This window comes from Oncorhynchus nerka, linkage group LG15 (genome assembly GCF_034236695.1).
Source record: "Oncorhynchus nerka isolate Pitt River linkage group LG15, Oner_Uvic_2.0, whole genome shotgun sequence".
NCBI lineage: Eukaryota > Metazoa > Chordata > Actinopteri > Salmoniformes > Salmonidae > Oncorhynchus > Oncorhynchus nerka.
Genome location: NC_088410.1, coordinates 87058174 through 87073727, shown reverse-complemented (window position 1 = coordinate 87073727; position 15554 = coordinate 87058174). Strand labels below are relative to the sequence as shown.

Genomic DNA, 15554 nt, shown 5'->3' with positions numbered 1-15554 from the left:
AGAACAGAGAGGAGGGGAACAGAGTGGAGGGGAACAGAGAGGAGAGAACAGAAAGGAGAGAACAGAGAGGAGAGAACAGAGTGGAGGGGAACAGAGAGGAGAGAACAGAAAGGAGAGAACAGAGAGGAGAGAACAGAGTGGAGGGGAACAGAGAGGAGAAAACAGAAAGGAGAGAACGGAGAGGAGAGAACAGAGAGGAGAGAACAGAGAGGAGAGAACAGAAAGGAGAGAACAGAGAGGAGAGAACAGAGTGGAGGGGAACAGAGAGGAGAAAACAGAAAGGAGAGAACGGAAAGGAGAGAACAGAGAGGAGAGAACAGAGAGGAGAGAACAGAAAGGAGAGAACAGAGAGGAGAAAACAGAAAGGAGAGAACGGAGAGGAGAGAACAGAGAGGAGAGAACAGAGAGGAGAGAACAGAGACGAGAGAACAGAGAGGAGAGAACAGAGAGGAGAGAACATGGAGGAGGGGAACAGAGATGAGCGGAACAGAGAGGCGAGAACAGAGAGGAGTGGAACAAAGAGGAGAGAACAGAACAGAGAGGAGAGAACAGAGAGGAGAGAACAGAGTGGAGGGGAACAGAGAGGAGAGAACAGAGAGGAGAGAACATGGAGGAGGGGAACAGAGAGGAGGGGAACAAAGAGGCGAGAACAGAGAGGAGGGGAACAAAGAGGAGAGAACAGAGAGGAGAGAACAGAGAGGAGAGAACAGAGACGAGAGAACAGAGACAAGAGAACAGAGTGGAGAGAACAGAGAGGAGAGAACAGAGTGGAGGGGAACAGAGAGGAGAGAACAGAGAGGAGAGAACATGGAGGAGGGGAACAGAGAGGAGAGAACAGAGCAGAGGGGAACAAAGAGGAGAGAACGATTTTTCACCTCTATAGCTCCATTGTGTGTGTGTGTGTGTGTGTGTGTGTGTGTGTGTGTGTGTGTGTGTGTGTGTGTGTGTGTGTGTGTGTGTGTGTGTGTGTGTGTGTGTCTGTGTGTGTGTCTGTGTGTGTGTGTGCATGCACGTGTGTGTGTATATGTGTACGTAATGTTGGGGTAGATTTTATCCACCTTGCTTTGTCAGCAGCAGAAGGTAAGTGGTTCTCACAGGTTAGATAAGAACCAATCCAATATACAACCAGAGAGAATGTGAGAATGTGTTATCAGCTAAGATAATGACATTTCAAATCATTCCCGCTGACCGGTTCGTCAGGCAAATGAGACAACTGCAGTGCACTGTGTGTGTCTGAGACTGAGGAGAGATACAGTAGGTTGTGTAAAACTTACATTGATGGGGTCAAAGGTCAAGGGATGGGGACATCTCTTTGCTCCAGACCAGAAAGGCAGACCTGAACTCGTCAACTGAGAAAACACAGACAAAGAGTGAATATTAAATTGAATCAATCAATCACAGCAATAATTAACCAATACAATGACGGTATTCAAAGCAAAGGGAGTCTTGAGACTGTCCACACCAATCCATAGGAAATATACATCACTACCTAGATGATCATGGGATTATATGATATCTTCATAACCACAGAGTAAATATGGAAAGGGATGTGTCCTTGTGCTTGGTATATGAATGACAATCACATTCTAATATAATACTTTCCCTGGGTCATTATCTGACACACCAGCACCACATTCCCAGAGGCCATGCAGGCAGACAGAGAGACAGTTGTGTTGACCACACCATTTGTTGTCCTGATAAAAGAAGAACAGAGGAGCCTGAGAGCATTGATCCCGAGTGGTGCAGCAGTCTAAGGCACTGCATGTCAGTTCTAGCGACGTCACTACAGACACCCTGGTTCGTATCCAGGCTGTATCACAACCGGCCGTGATTGGGAGTCAAATAGGGCGGCGCACAATTGGCCCAGCGTCGTCCTGGTTTGGCCGGGGTAGGCCGTCATTGTAAATGAGAATTTGTTCCCAACTGACTTGCCTAGTTAAATAAAGGTTACATAATTTTTTTTTTAAATAGCCAACAGTCTAAACAGTCCCAACAGTCTAAACAGTCCCAATAGTCTAAACAGTCCCAACAGTCTAAACAGTCTCAACAGTCTCAACAGTCCCAACAGTCTAAACAGTCCCAACAGTCCCAACAGTCTAAACAGTCCCAACAGTCCCAACAGTCTAAACAGTCCCAACAGTCTCAACAGTCTAAACAGTCCCAACAGTCTAAACAGTCCCAACAGTCTAAACAGTCCCAACAGTCCCAACAGTCTCAACAGTCCCAACAGTCTCAACAGTCCCAACAGTCTAAACAGTCTAAACAGTCTAAACAGTCCCAACAGTCTAAACAGTCCCAACAGTCCCAACAGTCCAAACAGTCTAAACAGTCCAAACAGTCCCAACAGTCTAAACAGTCTAAACAGTCCCAACAGTCTAAACAGTCCCAACAGTCCAAACAGTCTAAACAGTCCCAACAGTCCAAACAGTCTAAACAGTCCCAACAGTCTAAACAGTCTAAACAGTCCCAACAGTCCAAACAGTCCCAACAGTCTAAACAGTCTAAACAGTCCCAACAGTCTAAACAGTCCCAACAGTCTAAACAGTCCAAACAGTCCCAACAGTCCAAACAGTCCCAACAGTCCAAACAGTCCCAACAGTCTAAACAGTCCCAACAGTCTAAACAGTCTAAACAGTCCCAACAGTCTAAACAGTCCCAACAGTCTAAACAGTCCCAACAGTCTAAACAGTCTAAACAGTCCCAACAGTCCAAACAGTCCCAACAGTCCAAACAGTCTAAACCAGTGGTCACCAAACTACGGCCCGCGGGCCGGATACGGCCCGTCAGCACATTTGGCCCGGCCCTCTGAACAATACCAGAGACGCTATCGAATTTTTTTCCTATTTGGCCTCCAGAAAAAAAATCCTAGGCCCGGCCCTGTCAAAGAGAGAACGGAATAATGGCGAAAAGGTTAGGTAAGAGAAAAATTGATTCAGAATGCAGGGTATTTAACCTGCAGTGGACAAACAATTTTTTTTTTGTTCAATGCAAAGAAAAGGCTGTTTGTCTCATCTGTCAAGAGACGGTGGCGGTATTCAAAGAATACAATCTTCGCCGACACTATGAATCCCGTCACAAAGACAAGTACGATAGCTTGCAAGGCCAAATACGAGCAGACAAACTCTCAAAGCTAAAAAGTGGACTACTATCTCAGCAGAATACATTTGTACGCCAAGCTCAGCTGAACCAGGCATCCGTTCGGGCCAGCTTTCGGGTTGCTAAACTGATAGCAAGAAGCGGTAAGCCTTTCACTGACGGAGAGTTTGTTAAGAAATGTATGGATGCTGTCGCGGAGGAGGTGTGTCCCGAGAAGAAAGATGCATTTAATGCCGTAAGTCTGTCGGCGAGTACAATCACCAGACGCGTTGAAGAAATCGGGAGTAATGTATATGCCCAGCTGCAGCAGAAGACAAAAGAATTTGACTTTTTTTCATTAGCACTGGATGAGAGCACGGACGTGCAAGACACAGCGCAACTGCTCATTTTTATTCCCAGCCTTCATATCAGTTTGAGTTGGCTGAGTTACAGAACTGTGATGTTCTGAAAGACGCATTCAAGCCCAACAGTCTCATTGACTTCTATGCCGCCCTCCCAAACGACACATATCCAAACATCAAAAACACGCAATGAAAATGTCCACAGTTTTTGGCAGCACGTATATCTGCGAGAAAACCTTTTCTCGCATGAAACTGCTGAAAACCCCGATGAGATCAAGATTGACAGATGAACATTTGCATCAGTGCTTGAGACTGGCTGTAACTAGAATGGAACCTGATATTCAACTTCTCACCAGCCAGATGCAGGCCCACAGTTCACACTGATGAACATACATAGGTAAGCTCACTTTTCTGACTTGAATGAGTCATTCTGAGCATAAACAAATATAATCATAATAAAATCTACTGGGATAAAATCCATCTTTACAACCATACTGGTAGTGAAATGTATTGTGCTGTGTAGGTGCTGTATCACTTAGTTCAGTTTCTCAACCTGCTTCTTTTGTGGTTTTCACAGGGAAGTTGATGAGAGAGAGCTGCAAACAGCGGTGTCTACAAGCCTACTGGAACCTACAAAAGGATTATAAGGAAGGAACACAAGAACTTTAAGAGACTGCTCATATGTGTCAGAGAGATTCTGCTCTGACAACTGAGCTGAACTTTTATCTGTTAAGATTGTGCATGGCACGACAGAAAGTTAATGTTCCATGGCTTTTTTTTCTATGAAGAACCCAGAGAGAGTTATTTAGTTATTATTTATTTCCTGTTTTTTCTGTGAAGAACTCAGAGAGGGTTATTTAGTTATTATTTATTTCATTAATAGTGTTATTATTTGTTTCCTGACTTTTTTTCTGTAAAGAACCTGGAAAGGGTTATTTGGTTATGTGTGGCTTTCTGGAAAACAATAAATTTTTTAAGCTCCCCTACGATCGTCACACTTTTTCTGTTACAAACTGACACCGGCCCCCCATCAGAGAAGGGAAAAGTTATGTGGCCCTCACAGGAAAAAGTTTGGGGACCCCTGGTCTAAACAGTCCAAACAGTCCCAACAGTCCAAACAGTCCCAACAGTCTAAACAGTCCCAACAGTCTAAACAGTCCCAACAGTCTAAACAGTCCCAACAGTCCCAACAGTCTAAACAGTCCCAACAGTCTAAACAGTCCCAACAGTCTAAACAGTCCCAACAGTCTAAACAGTCCCAACAGTCTAAACAGTCCCAACAGTCCCAACAGTCTAAACAGTCCCAACAGTCTACCAACATTGCCAACAGTCTAAACAGTCTACCAACATTGTCAACAGACTCGACAGTCTAAACAGTCCCAACAGTCTACCAACATTGCCAACAGTCTCAACAGTCTACCAACATTGCCAACAGTCTCGACAATCTAAACAGTCCCAACATTTTACACAATGTTGATAAACTATTAGGCTATTTCTTCATATTATAAGCGCAGCAATGCGGACACTACAGTAGGCTATTAGAGCGAATGTTCCATTATCAAAAGTGACCACAAATGCGATTATGCATGTGATTATCTTCCCCAAACTTGAAACTCCACACACTGCGTATGTATGCCAGTTAGGCTCTACACCCCTTGTAAAGCGGATTCATGTGCTTCATTTAAAGTTGTTATTTGGCCATTTTAGTTGTGATTACAAACCTTATCAAAACATACAGGCATGTGGGCCTGAGGTGAGGTGTGCGACTATGATTTGAAAAAGTCATCAAAAAAGGCATAACTTGTGATTGATACGCTGATCACAAGTGGTAATATATAATTCACAAGTGACAGGCTAATATTGTCACCCATCAGACTATTCTTGATTTAATCTTGTCTTTACATATACAAAAAAATATATATGTGAAATTTGTTTTGACTAAGAAGGGACCATTATCATGCACCTGTCTCGAAACAGGGGCAGGGGAAAATGGACATGTCATCTACACACTTACAGTTGAAGTCGGAAGTTTACATACACCTTAGCCAAATACATTTAAACTCAGTTTTTTCACAATTCCTGACATTCAATCCTAGTAAAAAGTCCCTGTCTTAGGTCAGTTAGGATCAACACTTCATTTAAGTAATGTGAAATGTCAGAATAATAGTAGAGAGAATGATTTATTTCAGGTTTTTACTTCTTTCCTCACATTCCTAGTGGGTCAGAAGTTTACATACACTCAATTAGTATTTGGAAGCATTGCCTTTAAATTGTTTAACTTGGGTCAAATCGTTCGGGTAGCCTTCCACAAGCTTCCCACAATAAGTTGGGTGAATTTTGGCTCATTCCTCCTGACAGAGCTGGTGTAACTGAGTCAGGTTTGTAGGCCTCCTTGCTCGCACACGCTTGCCAACCCATTTTCTATAGCATTGAGGTCAGGGCTTTGTGATGGCCACTCCAATACCTTGACTTTGTTGTCCTTAAGCCATTTTGCCACCCCTTTGGAAGTATGCTTGGGGTCATTGTCCATTTGGAAGACCCATTTGTGACCAACCTTTAACTTCCTGACTGATGTCTTGAGATGTTGCTTCAATATATCGAATTTTCCTCCCTCGTGATGCCATCTATTTTGTGAAGTGCATCAGTCCTTCCTGCAGCAAAGCATCCCCACAACATGATGCTGCCACCCCCGTGCTTCATGGTTGGGATGATGTTCTTCGGCTTACAAGCCTCCCCCTTCTTCCTCCAAACATAACGATGGTTATTATGGCCAAACAGTTATATTTTTATTTCATCTGATCAGAAGACATTTCTCCAAAAAGTACAATATTTGTCCCCATGTGCAGTAGCAAACCGTAGTATGGCTTTTTTGTGGCGGTTTTGGAGCAGTGGCTTCTTCCTTGCTGAGCGGCCTTTCAGGTTATGTCGATATAGGACTCGTTTTCCTGTGGATGTAGATACTTTTGTACCCGTTTCCTCCAGCATCTTGTCTCTAAGAGACAAAACACGTCTCCTTCCTGAGCGGTATGACGGCAGCGTGGTCCCATGGTGTTTATAGTTGCGTACTGTTGTTTGTACAGATGAACGTGGTTCCTTCAGGAATTTGGAAATTGCTCCCAATGATGAACCAGACTTGTCGAGGTCTCCCATTTCTTTTCTGAGGTCTTGGCTGATTTCTTTTGATTTTCCCATGATGTCAAGCAAAGAGGCACTGAGTTTGAAGGTAGGCCTTGAAATACATCCACAGGAACACCTCCAATTGACTCAAATTATGTCAATTAGCCTATCAGAAGCTTCTAAAGCCATGACATCATTTTCTGGAATTTTCCAAGCTGTTTAAAGGCACAGTCAACTTAGTGTATGTAATTTTTTTTAAACTTGTGTCATGCACAAAGTAGATGTCCTAACCAACTTGCCAAAAGTATAGTTTGTTAACAAGAAATTTGTGGAGTGGTTGAAAAATGGGTTTTAATGACTCCAACCTAAGTGTATGTAAACATCCGACTTCAACTGTTCATAGCGAATGGAGGACGCTTCTCCCGTGGTTCATTTTCATGCCAGCCAGGTAGGCTGTACTCCTGTTGTAAAGGGAAGCAATGTTCTTAATATTAGGAATGTTGAGAAAAATATATAGTAGGTGTAGCCTATAGAAAGCTGATGGGATCTTCCTCTTTTTTATTTAACTAGGCAAGTCAGTTAAGAACAAAGTCTTATTCACAATGATGGCCTACCCCGGCCGACGCTGGGCCAATTGTGCGCCGCCCTATGGGACTCCCAATCACGGCCGGTTGTGATACAGCCTGCAATCGAAACAGGGTTTGTAGTGACGCCTCTGGCACTGAGATGCAGTGCCTTAGACCGCTGCGCCACTCAAGAGGCCATCACTCTGTTTTCTCAAACAATTGCATAGCCTACAGAATGCTCTCACAAAGTGTTTGATTAGATTTTAGGGTACATTTGCATTGATGTCAGAGTGATTAGAGGGACAATAGAGTGCTGAGTACCAGGCAGTTAGAAGTTTGTTAGGCTACTAATGACCAGCAGCATCAGAACTTGGAGAAGCCTAGTTACTGTGACTAAACGGTCACGTGGAATTTGACTGCCTTCATGAATCCTGACCGCCGGTTTGGTGGTCTACCAAAAGTCCCAACAGTCTACCAACAGTCACAACAGTCTACCAATAGTCACAACAGTCTACCAATAGTCACAACAGTCACAACAGTCTACCAATAGTCTACCAACAGTCACAACAGTCTAAACAGTCTACCAACAGTCACAACAGTCTACCAATAGTCCCAACAGTCACAACAGTCTACCAATAGTCCCAACAGTCACAACAGTCTAAACAGTCCCAAAAGTCCCAACAGTCACAACAGTCTACCAACAGTCCCAACAGTCTACCAACAGTCACAACAGTCTAAACAGTCCCAACAGTCTACCAAGTCACAACAGTCTACCAATAGTCCCAACAGTCTAAACAGTATACCAACAGTCTACCAATAGTCCCAACAGTCTACCAACAGTCTAAACAGTCTACCAACAGTCCCAACAGTCTACCAAAAGTCTACCAACAGTCAACAGTCTACCAACCATCTTCCAACAGTCCCAACAATCTACCAACAGTCCCAACAGCCTACCAACAATCACCCAACAGTCTACCAATAGTCCCAACAGTCTACCAAAAGTATTCCAACAGTCCCAACACTCTACAAAAACTCCCAACACTCATAACAGTCTACCAACACTTCCAACAGTCTACCAACAATCTCCCAACAGTCCCTACAGCCTACCAAAAGTCCCAACACTCTACAAAAACTCCCAACACTCATAACAGTCTACCAACACTTCCAACAGTCTACCAACACTCACAACAGTCTGCCAATAGCCTGCCAATAGTCTACCAATAGTCCCAACACAATACCAAAAGGCCTACAACAAATGGGCTTTCCCCCTCAACAGTCTACCAACCATCGACCAACAGTCCCAATGATCTACCAACAGTCCCAACAGCCTACCAACAATCATCCAACTGTCTACCAATAGTCCCAACAGTCTACCAAAAGTCCCAACAGTCTACCAACAGTCCCAACAGGCTAAACAGTCTACCAATAGTCCCAACAGTCTACCAACAGTCCCAACAGTCTAAACAGTCTACCAACAGTCCCAACAGTCTACCAAATGTCTACCAACAGTCTACCTACAGTCTACCAAAAGTGCTTATACAGAAAAACAGCCTAAAACCCCAAACAGAAAGCAATGCAGATGTAGAAGCACAGTGGCTAGGAAAAACCCTTGAAAGGCAGGAATCTAGGAAGAAACCTAGAGAAGAGCCAGGCTCTGAGGTGTGGCCAGTCCTCTTCTACGAACAGTGTACCCAACAGTCATAGTCTACCAACAGTCTCAACAGTCTACCAACCATCTACCAACAGTCTCCCAACAGTCTCAACAGTCTACCAACCATCTACCAACAGTCCCAATAGTCTACCAACAATCACCCAACAGTCTACCAATAGTCCCAACAGTCTACCAAGTCTTCCAACAGTCTACCAAAAGTCTTCCAACTGTCCCAACACTACAAAAACTCCCAACACTCATAACAGTCTACCAACACTCCCAACAGTCTACCAACACTCCCAACAGTCTGCCAATAGTCTACCAACAGTCCCAACACTCTACCAAAAGGCCTACACCAAATGGGCTTTCCCCCTCCAGCTGGGAGGGAGGGACTTATCACTGAGCATGATCTCAAATCAGTCTACCTGCAGGGGGCACTACTTATAGCAGCTCAGGGTAATCTGCCATCATTATACCCTACAGAGAGGGGTACCTACCATCATTATACCCTACAGAGAGGGTTATAAGTTTAATGCTAGCTAGCAACTTACCTTGGCGTACTGCATTTGCGTAACAGGCGAGAAAGGTGGTTAGAGAAAGGTGGTTAGAGCGTTGGACAAGTTAACTGTAAGGTTGCAAGATTGAATTCCCGAGCTGACAAGGTAAAAATCTGTCATTCTGCCCCTGAACCAGGCAGTTAACCCACTGTTCCTAGGCTGTCATTGAAAATAAAAATGTGTTCTTAACCACCATTATACCCTACAGAAAGGCTTATCTACCACCATTATACCCTACAGAGAGGGTTATCTACCACCATTATACCCTACAGAGAGGGGTATCTACCACCATTATACCCTACAGAGAGGGGTATCTACCACCATTATACCCTACAGAGAGGGGTATCTACCATCTACCACCATTATACCCTACAGAGAGGGTTATCTACCACCATTATACCCTACAGAGGGGTATCTACCACCATTATACCCTACAGAAAGGGTTATCTACCACCATTATACCCTACAGAGAGGGGTATCTACCACCATTATACCCTACAGAAAGGGTTATCTACCACCATTATACCCTACAGAGAGGGGTATCTACCACCATTATACCCTACAGAGAGGGGTATCTACCATCTACCACCGTTATCTACCACCATTATACCCTACAGAGAGGGGTATCTACCACCATTATACCCTACAGAGAGGGTTATCTACCACCATTATACCCTACAGAGAGGGGTATCTACCACCATTATACCCTACAGAGAGGGGTATCTACCACCATTATACCCTACAGAGAGGGGTATCTACCACCATTATACCCTACAGAGAGGGGTATCTACCACCATTATACCCTACAGAGAGGGTTATCTACCACCATTATACCCTACAGAGAGGGGTATCTACCACCATTATACCCTACAGAGAGGGTTATCTACCACCATTATACCCTACAGAGAGGGGTATCTACCATCATTATACCCTACAGAGAGGGTTATCTACCACCATTATACCCTACAGAGAGGGGTATCTACCACCATTATACCCTACAGAGAGGGTTATCTACCACCATTATACCCTACAGAGAGGGGTATCTACCATCATTATACCCTACAGAGAAGAGTATCTGGTTTCTTAGGGGCGTCTTCAAGATTCAGTAAGTAATGTCAGAAGGTAGCAGAATAATGTCTTACCAACAACAGCTGCAAATTCAAATACAACTACATCACGTTTTGAAGTTCAATTTCTTGGCTTTGTTTAACAACACTATCATGTTTCTAGCAAAAACGTTTTGTGGTCCAGAATGCAAACCGGACGCGCGCGTGAGTATAACCAATGAGGAGAAGGCACGTGGGTATATGCTTCTATAAACCAACGAGGAGATGGGAGTCACGAATAGAACTGACTTAGTGTGGGTGCAATGATTGAATAACATGTATGTGTACATTTATTTTGCCATTTGTCTAAAGTAAATTTGACGACATGATAAGGCAGGAAAAGTTGTTTCATACACAATATTTGAATACTTTAGCTATGTCATCATATTTCCAGGCATTATATTGTAATTTAGAATTAACAGTCGCTAGCCCCCGTCCAGAATGACTGGGCTTATCAAGACATTAGGGCTCCACTATAGCGCAGCCGTAAGAGGGGGGCTTGAGAACGTTCCTAACAATGGCATGACGCGACCGAGTGACGGAGGTGCAACCTATGAATAGGGAGAAGTATCGAACAAAATAACTACATTAAGTCATTCACTAATCATAAACTATTTACATACAGTATAATTGAAATGTTGGTACATTTGTGGACAACATTTGAACTTACTCAAACTTTAATACCATTCAATCTGCATAAGGGCAGTTTCTGTTGGTAAAGGGGTGGGAAACATTAAACGTATGCCTGTAAAATAGATTTGCATTTCTCTTCCCAAAAAGCATTTCAGCCTACTGGTAAGGCAGTTGGACATTGTATTTCACTCATTGACATTTTGTGGAAGTTAACCAACACTAGCCTTATCACACTTCCCCAGAAAGCAGCTGTGGTTAGAATCGACTCTCTGGGAGGATACAGAAAGCACAGCCAGCCTAACTGTACTAATGACCTTTTAAAACAGAGAGAAAACAGGAACCCAAACATTTTACTGAAACCAACAACAAATGTCTGTCCTTTTAATACATCTAAACCCAGCTTCCTACTCTCATACGGCTTGTGCCACTGCAGAATGACAAGTTACACTACATGACTTAATGCAAACACAAAGGGATCTTTTCTCTCTGTTTTGATACATTACAATATTTTGCGTGATGTATTGCAGCCACTCATCAGAACTGTAACCCAGAAATTTGAGTGCTTCAGAGCATGAGGCACGGCCTGGTCAATTGTTTAACAATGACTCATTTTCCTGCTAAATGAGTCCAATACCAAACGGGCTTATCTCAGGGGACTTGGAGCAAAAATGCTATGCATTTCTTCCAGACAAAAATAATAAGGCTTTAAACAGGATATGAGTGGAATGGAATCGGTTGTCTCGGTCAGAGGAATTTTTATTGACCCATATTATATGAAGCAAGAGAAGGGAGATAGTGTTTATCAGACCAGGCCAGACAGGTCCAGTTGTCAATGTCCTGTAAAAAGGTTCATCCATATGATCCATGGGTCACAAGGGGAGTGTTTGGTTAGACACCCCCAGGTGTAACAGCATGTAATGTGATGTCACTCTCTGTAATCTATATGCCTCAGAATATTATATGGATCCCAACAGACATTTTTGAGGATACCATATCAGTGGGTTGGTAAATACTAACTATCCCAAGATATGTTCATGGTGTGTTCAATATGCTTAAAAACAGTTTAGGGTGATATATTCTTGGATTATATTTTACAAGGTAAAATGAGAATGGGTATCTGAAAATGTGGAACCATTTCTAATTATTGGACATTTTACTGTATATAAACTTGCCACTACATATGGCATATGTCTTGAGCATGTATGAGCACACTGTCAAATGTAACAGAGATCAAAAGACAGGCTTATAACCAGTATCTGTCTATCATATGCAGAATTCTCAACAGGCAAGGTGTGTGAACAATAGTGCCACCAAGTGTTCAAATTCATAAACAATGTTAAAGAAAACACTTACATTTGGGGATTTAGGAGCGATGCCCCTGGATGTCCAATGATTTTCCAGTGTGTGCTGTGTTACTCTTACCTGGTCAGAGGGGAAACAGTGCAGCAGCTGTGTGATGTCGTTGTTGTAGAGGGTCTCCCACTGGCGACGGGCCCACCCGACACAGTCCTCCCAGCTTTGGGGCCGCTGTCCCCCCACACCTCCCCACACACACTCCAGGACCTCCAGAGCCTCCGCCTCCCCCCGACCCAGGGTGCGCTCCAGGAAACCAGCAGCATCCCTGCAGGGTACAATAGCATAAGCATCATTAGACCTGGACCTCTCCCCTAATGGACCTTCATGTAATCTCCTTCAAGACGATGTTTCTCCAGAAAGACTAAAAACATAAACGCAAAGGAAACCAAAAGGGATGATGTAAGATGGGTGGGCAGGATGAGTTGACCTTTAAAACTAATTTAAACCATCTCAAGGTCTCATAACATACTCCTCTCGCCCCCTCCCAGGGTTTATCACTGGAAGATAGAAAGAGAGAGTTCTGCCTCGGCTTGCTTTCAAATTCCAACGGTAATTGTGTAACACCTGAACAGTGGTGGAAGGAGCAGCCATGTCATATTCAACAACACTGGTTTCTGGATCCTATTTCGGTCAAACATGGACACATACTGTAACTATCCTCTTGTGCCCTTTACCTGCATTCATCTAAGGTTATCACACCTACTCTGAGGGGATTCCTATGGGTGAGGCTGTGCATGGCAAACCCAAGATATACTCATTCACCCTTCCTAATGTCTGTTTAACAGGAAGATGAACAACACTGAACAGTCAGTCAGTCAGTCAGTCAGTCAGTCAGTCAGTCGGTAGTATTGTTACTGAGAAGTGAGAGGGGGTTAGGGGTGCTGCCTTTGAAACTGGCCGAAGTTTAGAGGTCACCCTGCATCTGAGGGGGAAGGAAGTGTTTGGAGTGATGATGGTGTGTATTGTGTGTGGTGTGTGGTGTGTGGAGTGTGTGCAGAGCTCCATGGGTAGTATCTACCAGCCTGAGTCACATGTATGCCTGGTTCCTGTTAACACAGCACATATCCTGCGTTACACAGTCTCACTATCCTCTCCTACACCTACTCTGTTAGTCTGAGATGCTGGAGTTATTTTCAGCTGAGTCTGTGGGGCCTGCGCTCGTCTCCAGAGGACACTACTCTCCACAGGAGGCAGGTGGCTTTTCCATCACTAAAGGGGCCTATATTAAATCTCAGTAAAATACACTGAGCCTGGGAAAGAAACACAGGCAGGCCATGAGTCTTAACTGAACTCTTACTGGGGCAGATTATTAACAGAGCTCCGGAGCAGTTGATGGACTCTTACTGGGACAGATTAACAGGGCTCCGGAGCAGCTGATGGACTCTTACTTGGGCAGATTAACAGGGCTCCGGAGCAGCTGATGGACTCTTACTTGGGCAGATTAACAGGGCTCCGGAGCAGCTGATGGGCTCTTACTGGGGCAGATTAACAGGGCTCCGGAGCAGCTGATGGACTCTTACTGGGGCAGATTAACAGGGCTCCGGAGCAGCTGATGGACTCTTACTGGGGCAGATTAACAGGGCTCCGGAGCAGCTGATGGACTCTTACTGGGACAGATTAACAGGGCTCCGGAGCAGCTGATGGACTCTTACTGGGGCAGATTAATTGGGCTCCGGAGCAGCTGATGGACTCTTACTGGGGCAGATTAACAGGGCTCCCCTTGCAGCTGAGAATAATTGTCACTCTCACAGACCCACAGACCATTAGACACAATACATACAGAATACACAGCAAGACTCCAACTGCATTCCAAAAGTTTTGTAAAAACCAACCACAACAAAACCATGAGGACAGTGCTACTTCATTATAACACTTACTTTCCTCTTTCAGCAGGAAGTAAACTAGTCCTCAGGCTTGTAAGTGAATGGATATATATGAGTTAGACATCTCTGCCTAATTAGCTGACTGACTGTGTGCCAGATGTTTAACCCAGGAGATTGTTAACCTAGAAGTCCCCTGGTGGGAGGGTGGCTTCACCCAGAAGACATCTCTTCCCTGAGCTTTACTGCAACACTGGCTGTTCTTTAGAAACAGCACTAACTACTGCATTACCATCTGTAGGGCTCACTACTTATTTGGGGCATGTACAGGGCCTTCAGAAAGTATTCATTCCCCTTTATTTATTCTACATTTTGTTGTGTTACAGCCTGAATTCAAAATGGATTAAATATAATTTTTTCCTCACCCATCTACACACAATACCTCATAATTACATTTTTTTTTTCAAATATATTGAAAATGTATTACAGACATATTTAATTTACATACAGTATTCACACCCCTGAGTCAATTCTTTGTAGAACTATCTTTGGCAGCACTTACAGCTGTGAGTCTTTCTGGGTAAGTCTCTAAGAGCTTTCCACACCTCGATTGTGCAACATTTACACATTATTATTTTCAAAGTTCTTCAAACTCTGTCAAATTGGTTGTTGATCATTGCTAGACAACCATTTTCAGGTCTTGCCATAGATTATCAAGTTGATATAAGTCAAGTATTCTTGGTAAGTAACTCCAGTGTAGATTTGGCATTGTGTTTTAGGTTATTGTCCTGCAGAAAGGTGAATTCACCTCCCAGTGTCTAGTGTAAAGCAGACTGAACCAGGTTTTCCTCTAAGATTTGTCCTGTGCTTAACTCCATTCCCTTTCTTTTTTATCTTGAAAAACTCCCCAGTCCTTAATGATGACAAGCATACCCATAAGATGATGTAGTCACCACTACGCTTGAAAATATATAGAGTGGTACTCAGTAATGTGTTGTATTGGATTTGTCCCAAACATAACACTTTGGTATTCAGGGCAAAAGTGAATTGTTGCAAACAGGATGCATGATTTTTAGCATTTTTATTCTGTACAGACTTACTTCTTTTCACTCTGTCATTTAGGTTAGTACTGTGGAGTAACTACAATGTTGTTGATCCATCCTCAGTTTTCTCCTATCACAGCCATTAAACTCTGTAACTGTTTTAAAGTCACCATTGGCATCATGGTGAAATCCTTCCTGTCTGACAACAGAGTTAGGAAGGACGCCTGTATCTTTGTAGTGACTGTGTGTATTGATACACCATCCAAAG

General features: G+C 43.6%; 1 protein-coding gene across 2 annotated transcripts in view; it reads right to left on the bottom strand.

The window, feature by feature from the left end:
• uba7 (ubiquitin-like modifier activating enzyme 7) overlaps window positions 1–15554 on the bottom strand; it is a 129551-nt gene that overhangs the window by 60705 nt on the left and 53292 nt on the right. For both annotated transcript variants that reach the window (XM_065001994.1, XM_065001993.1), the window contains exons 16-17: window positions 12490–12688; window positions 1275–1349 (exon numbers count right to left, since the gene is read on the bottom strand). In XM_065001994.1, coding sequence (XP_064858066.1) covers window positions 1275–1349; window positions 12490–12688 — 274 coding nt within the window. The remainder of the gene's footprint in view (window positions 1–1274; window positions 1350–12489; window positions 12689–15554) is intronic.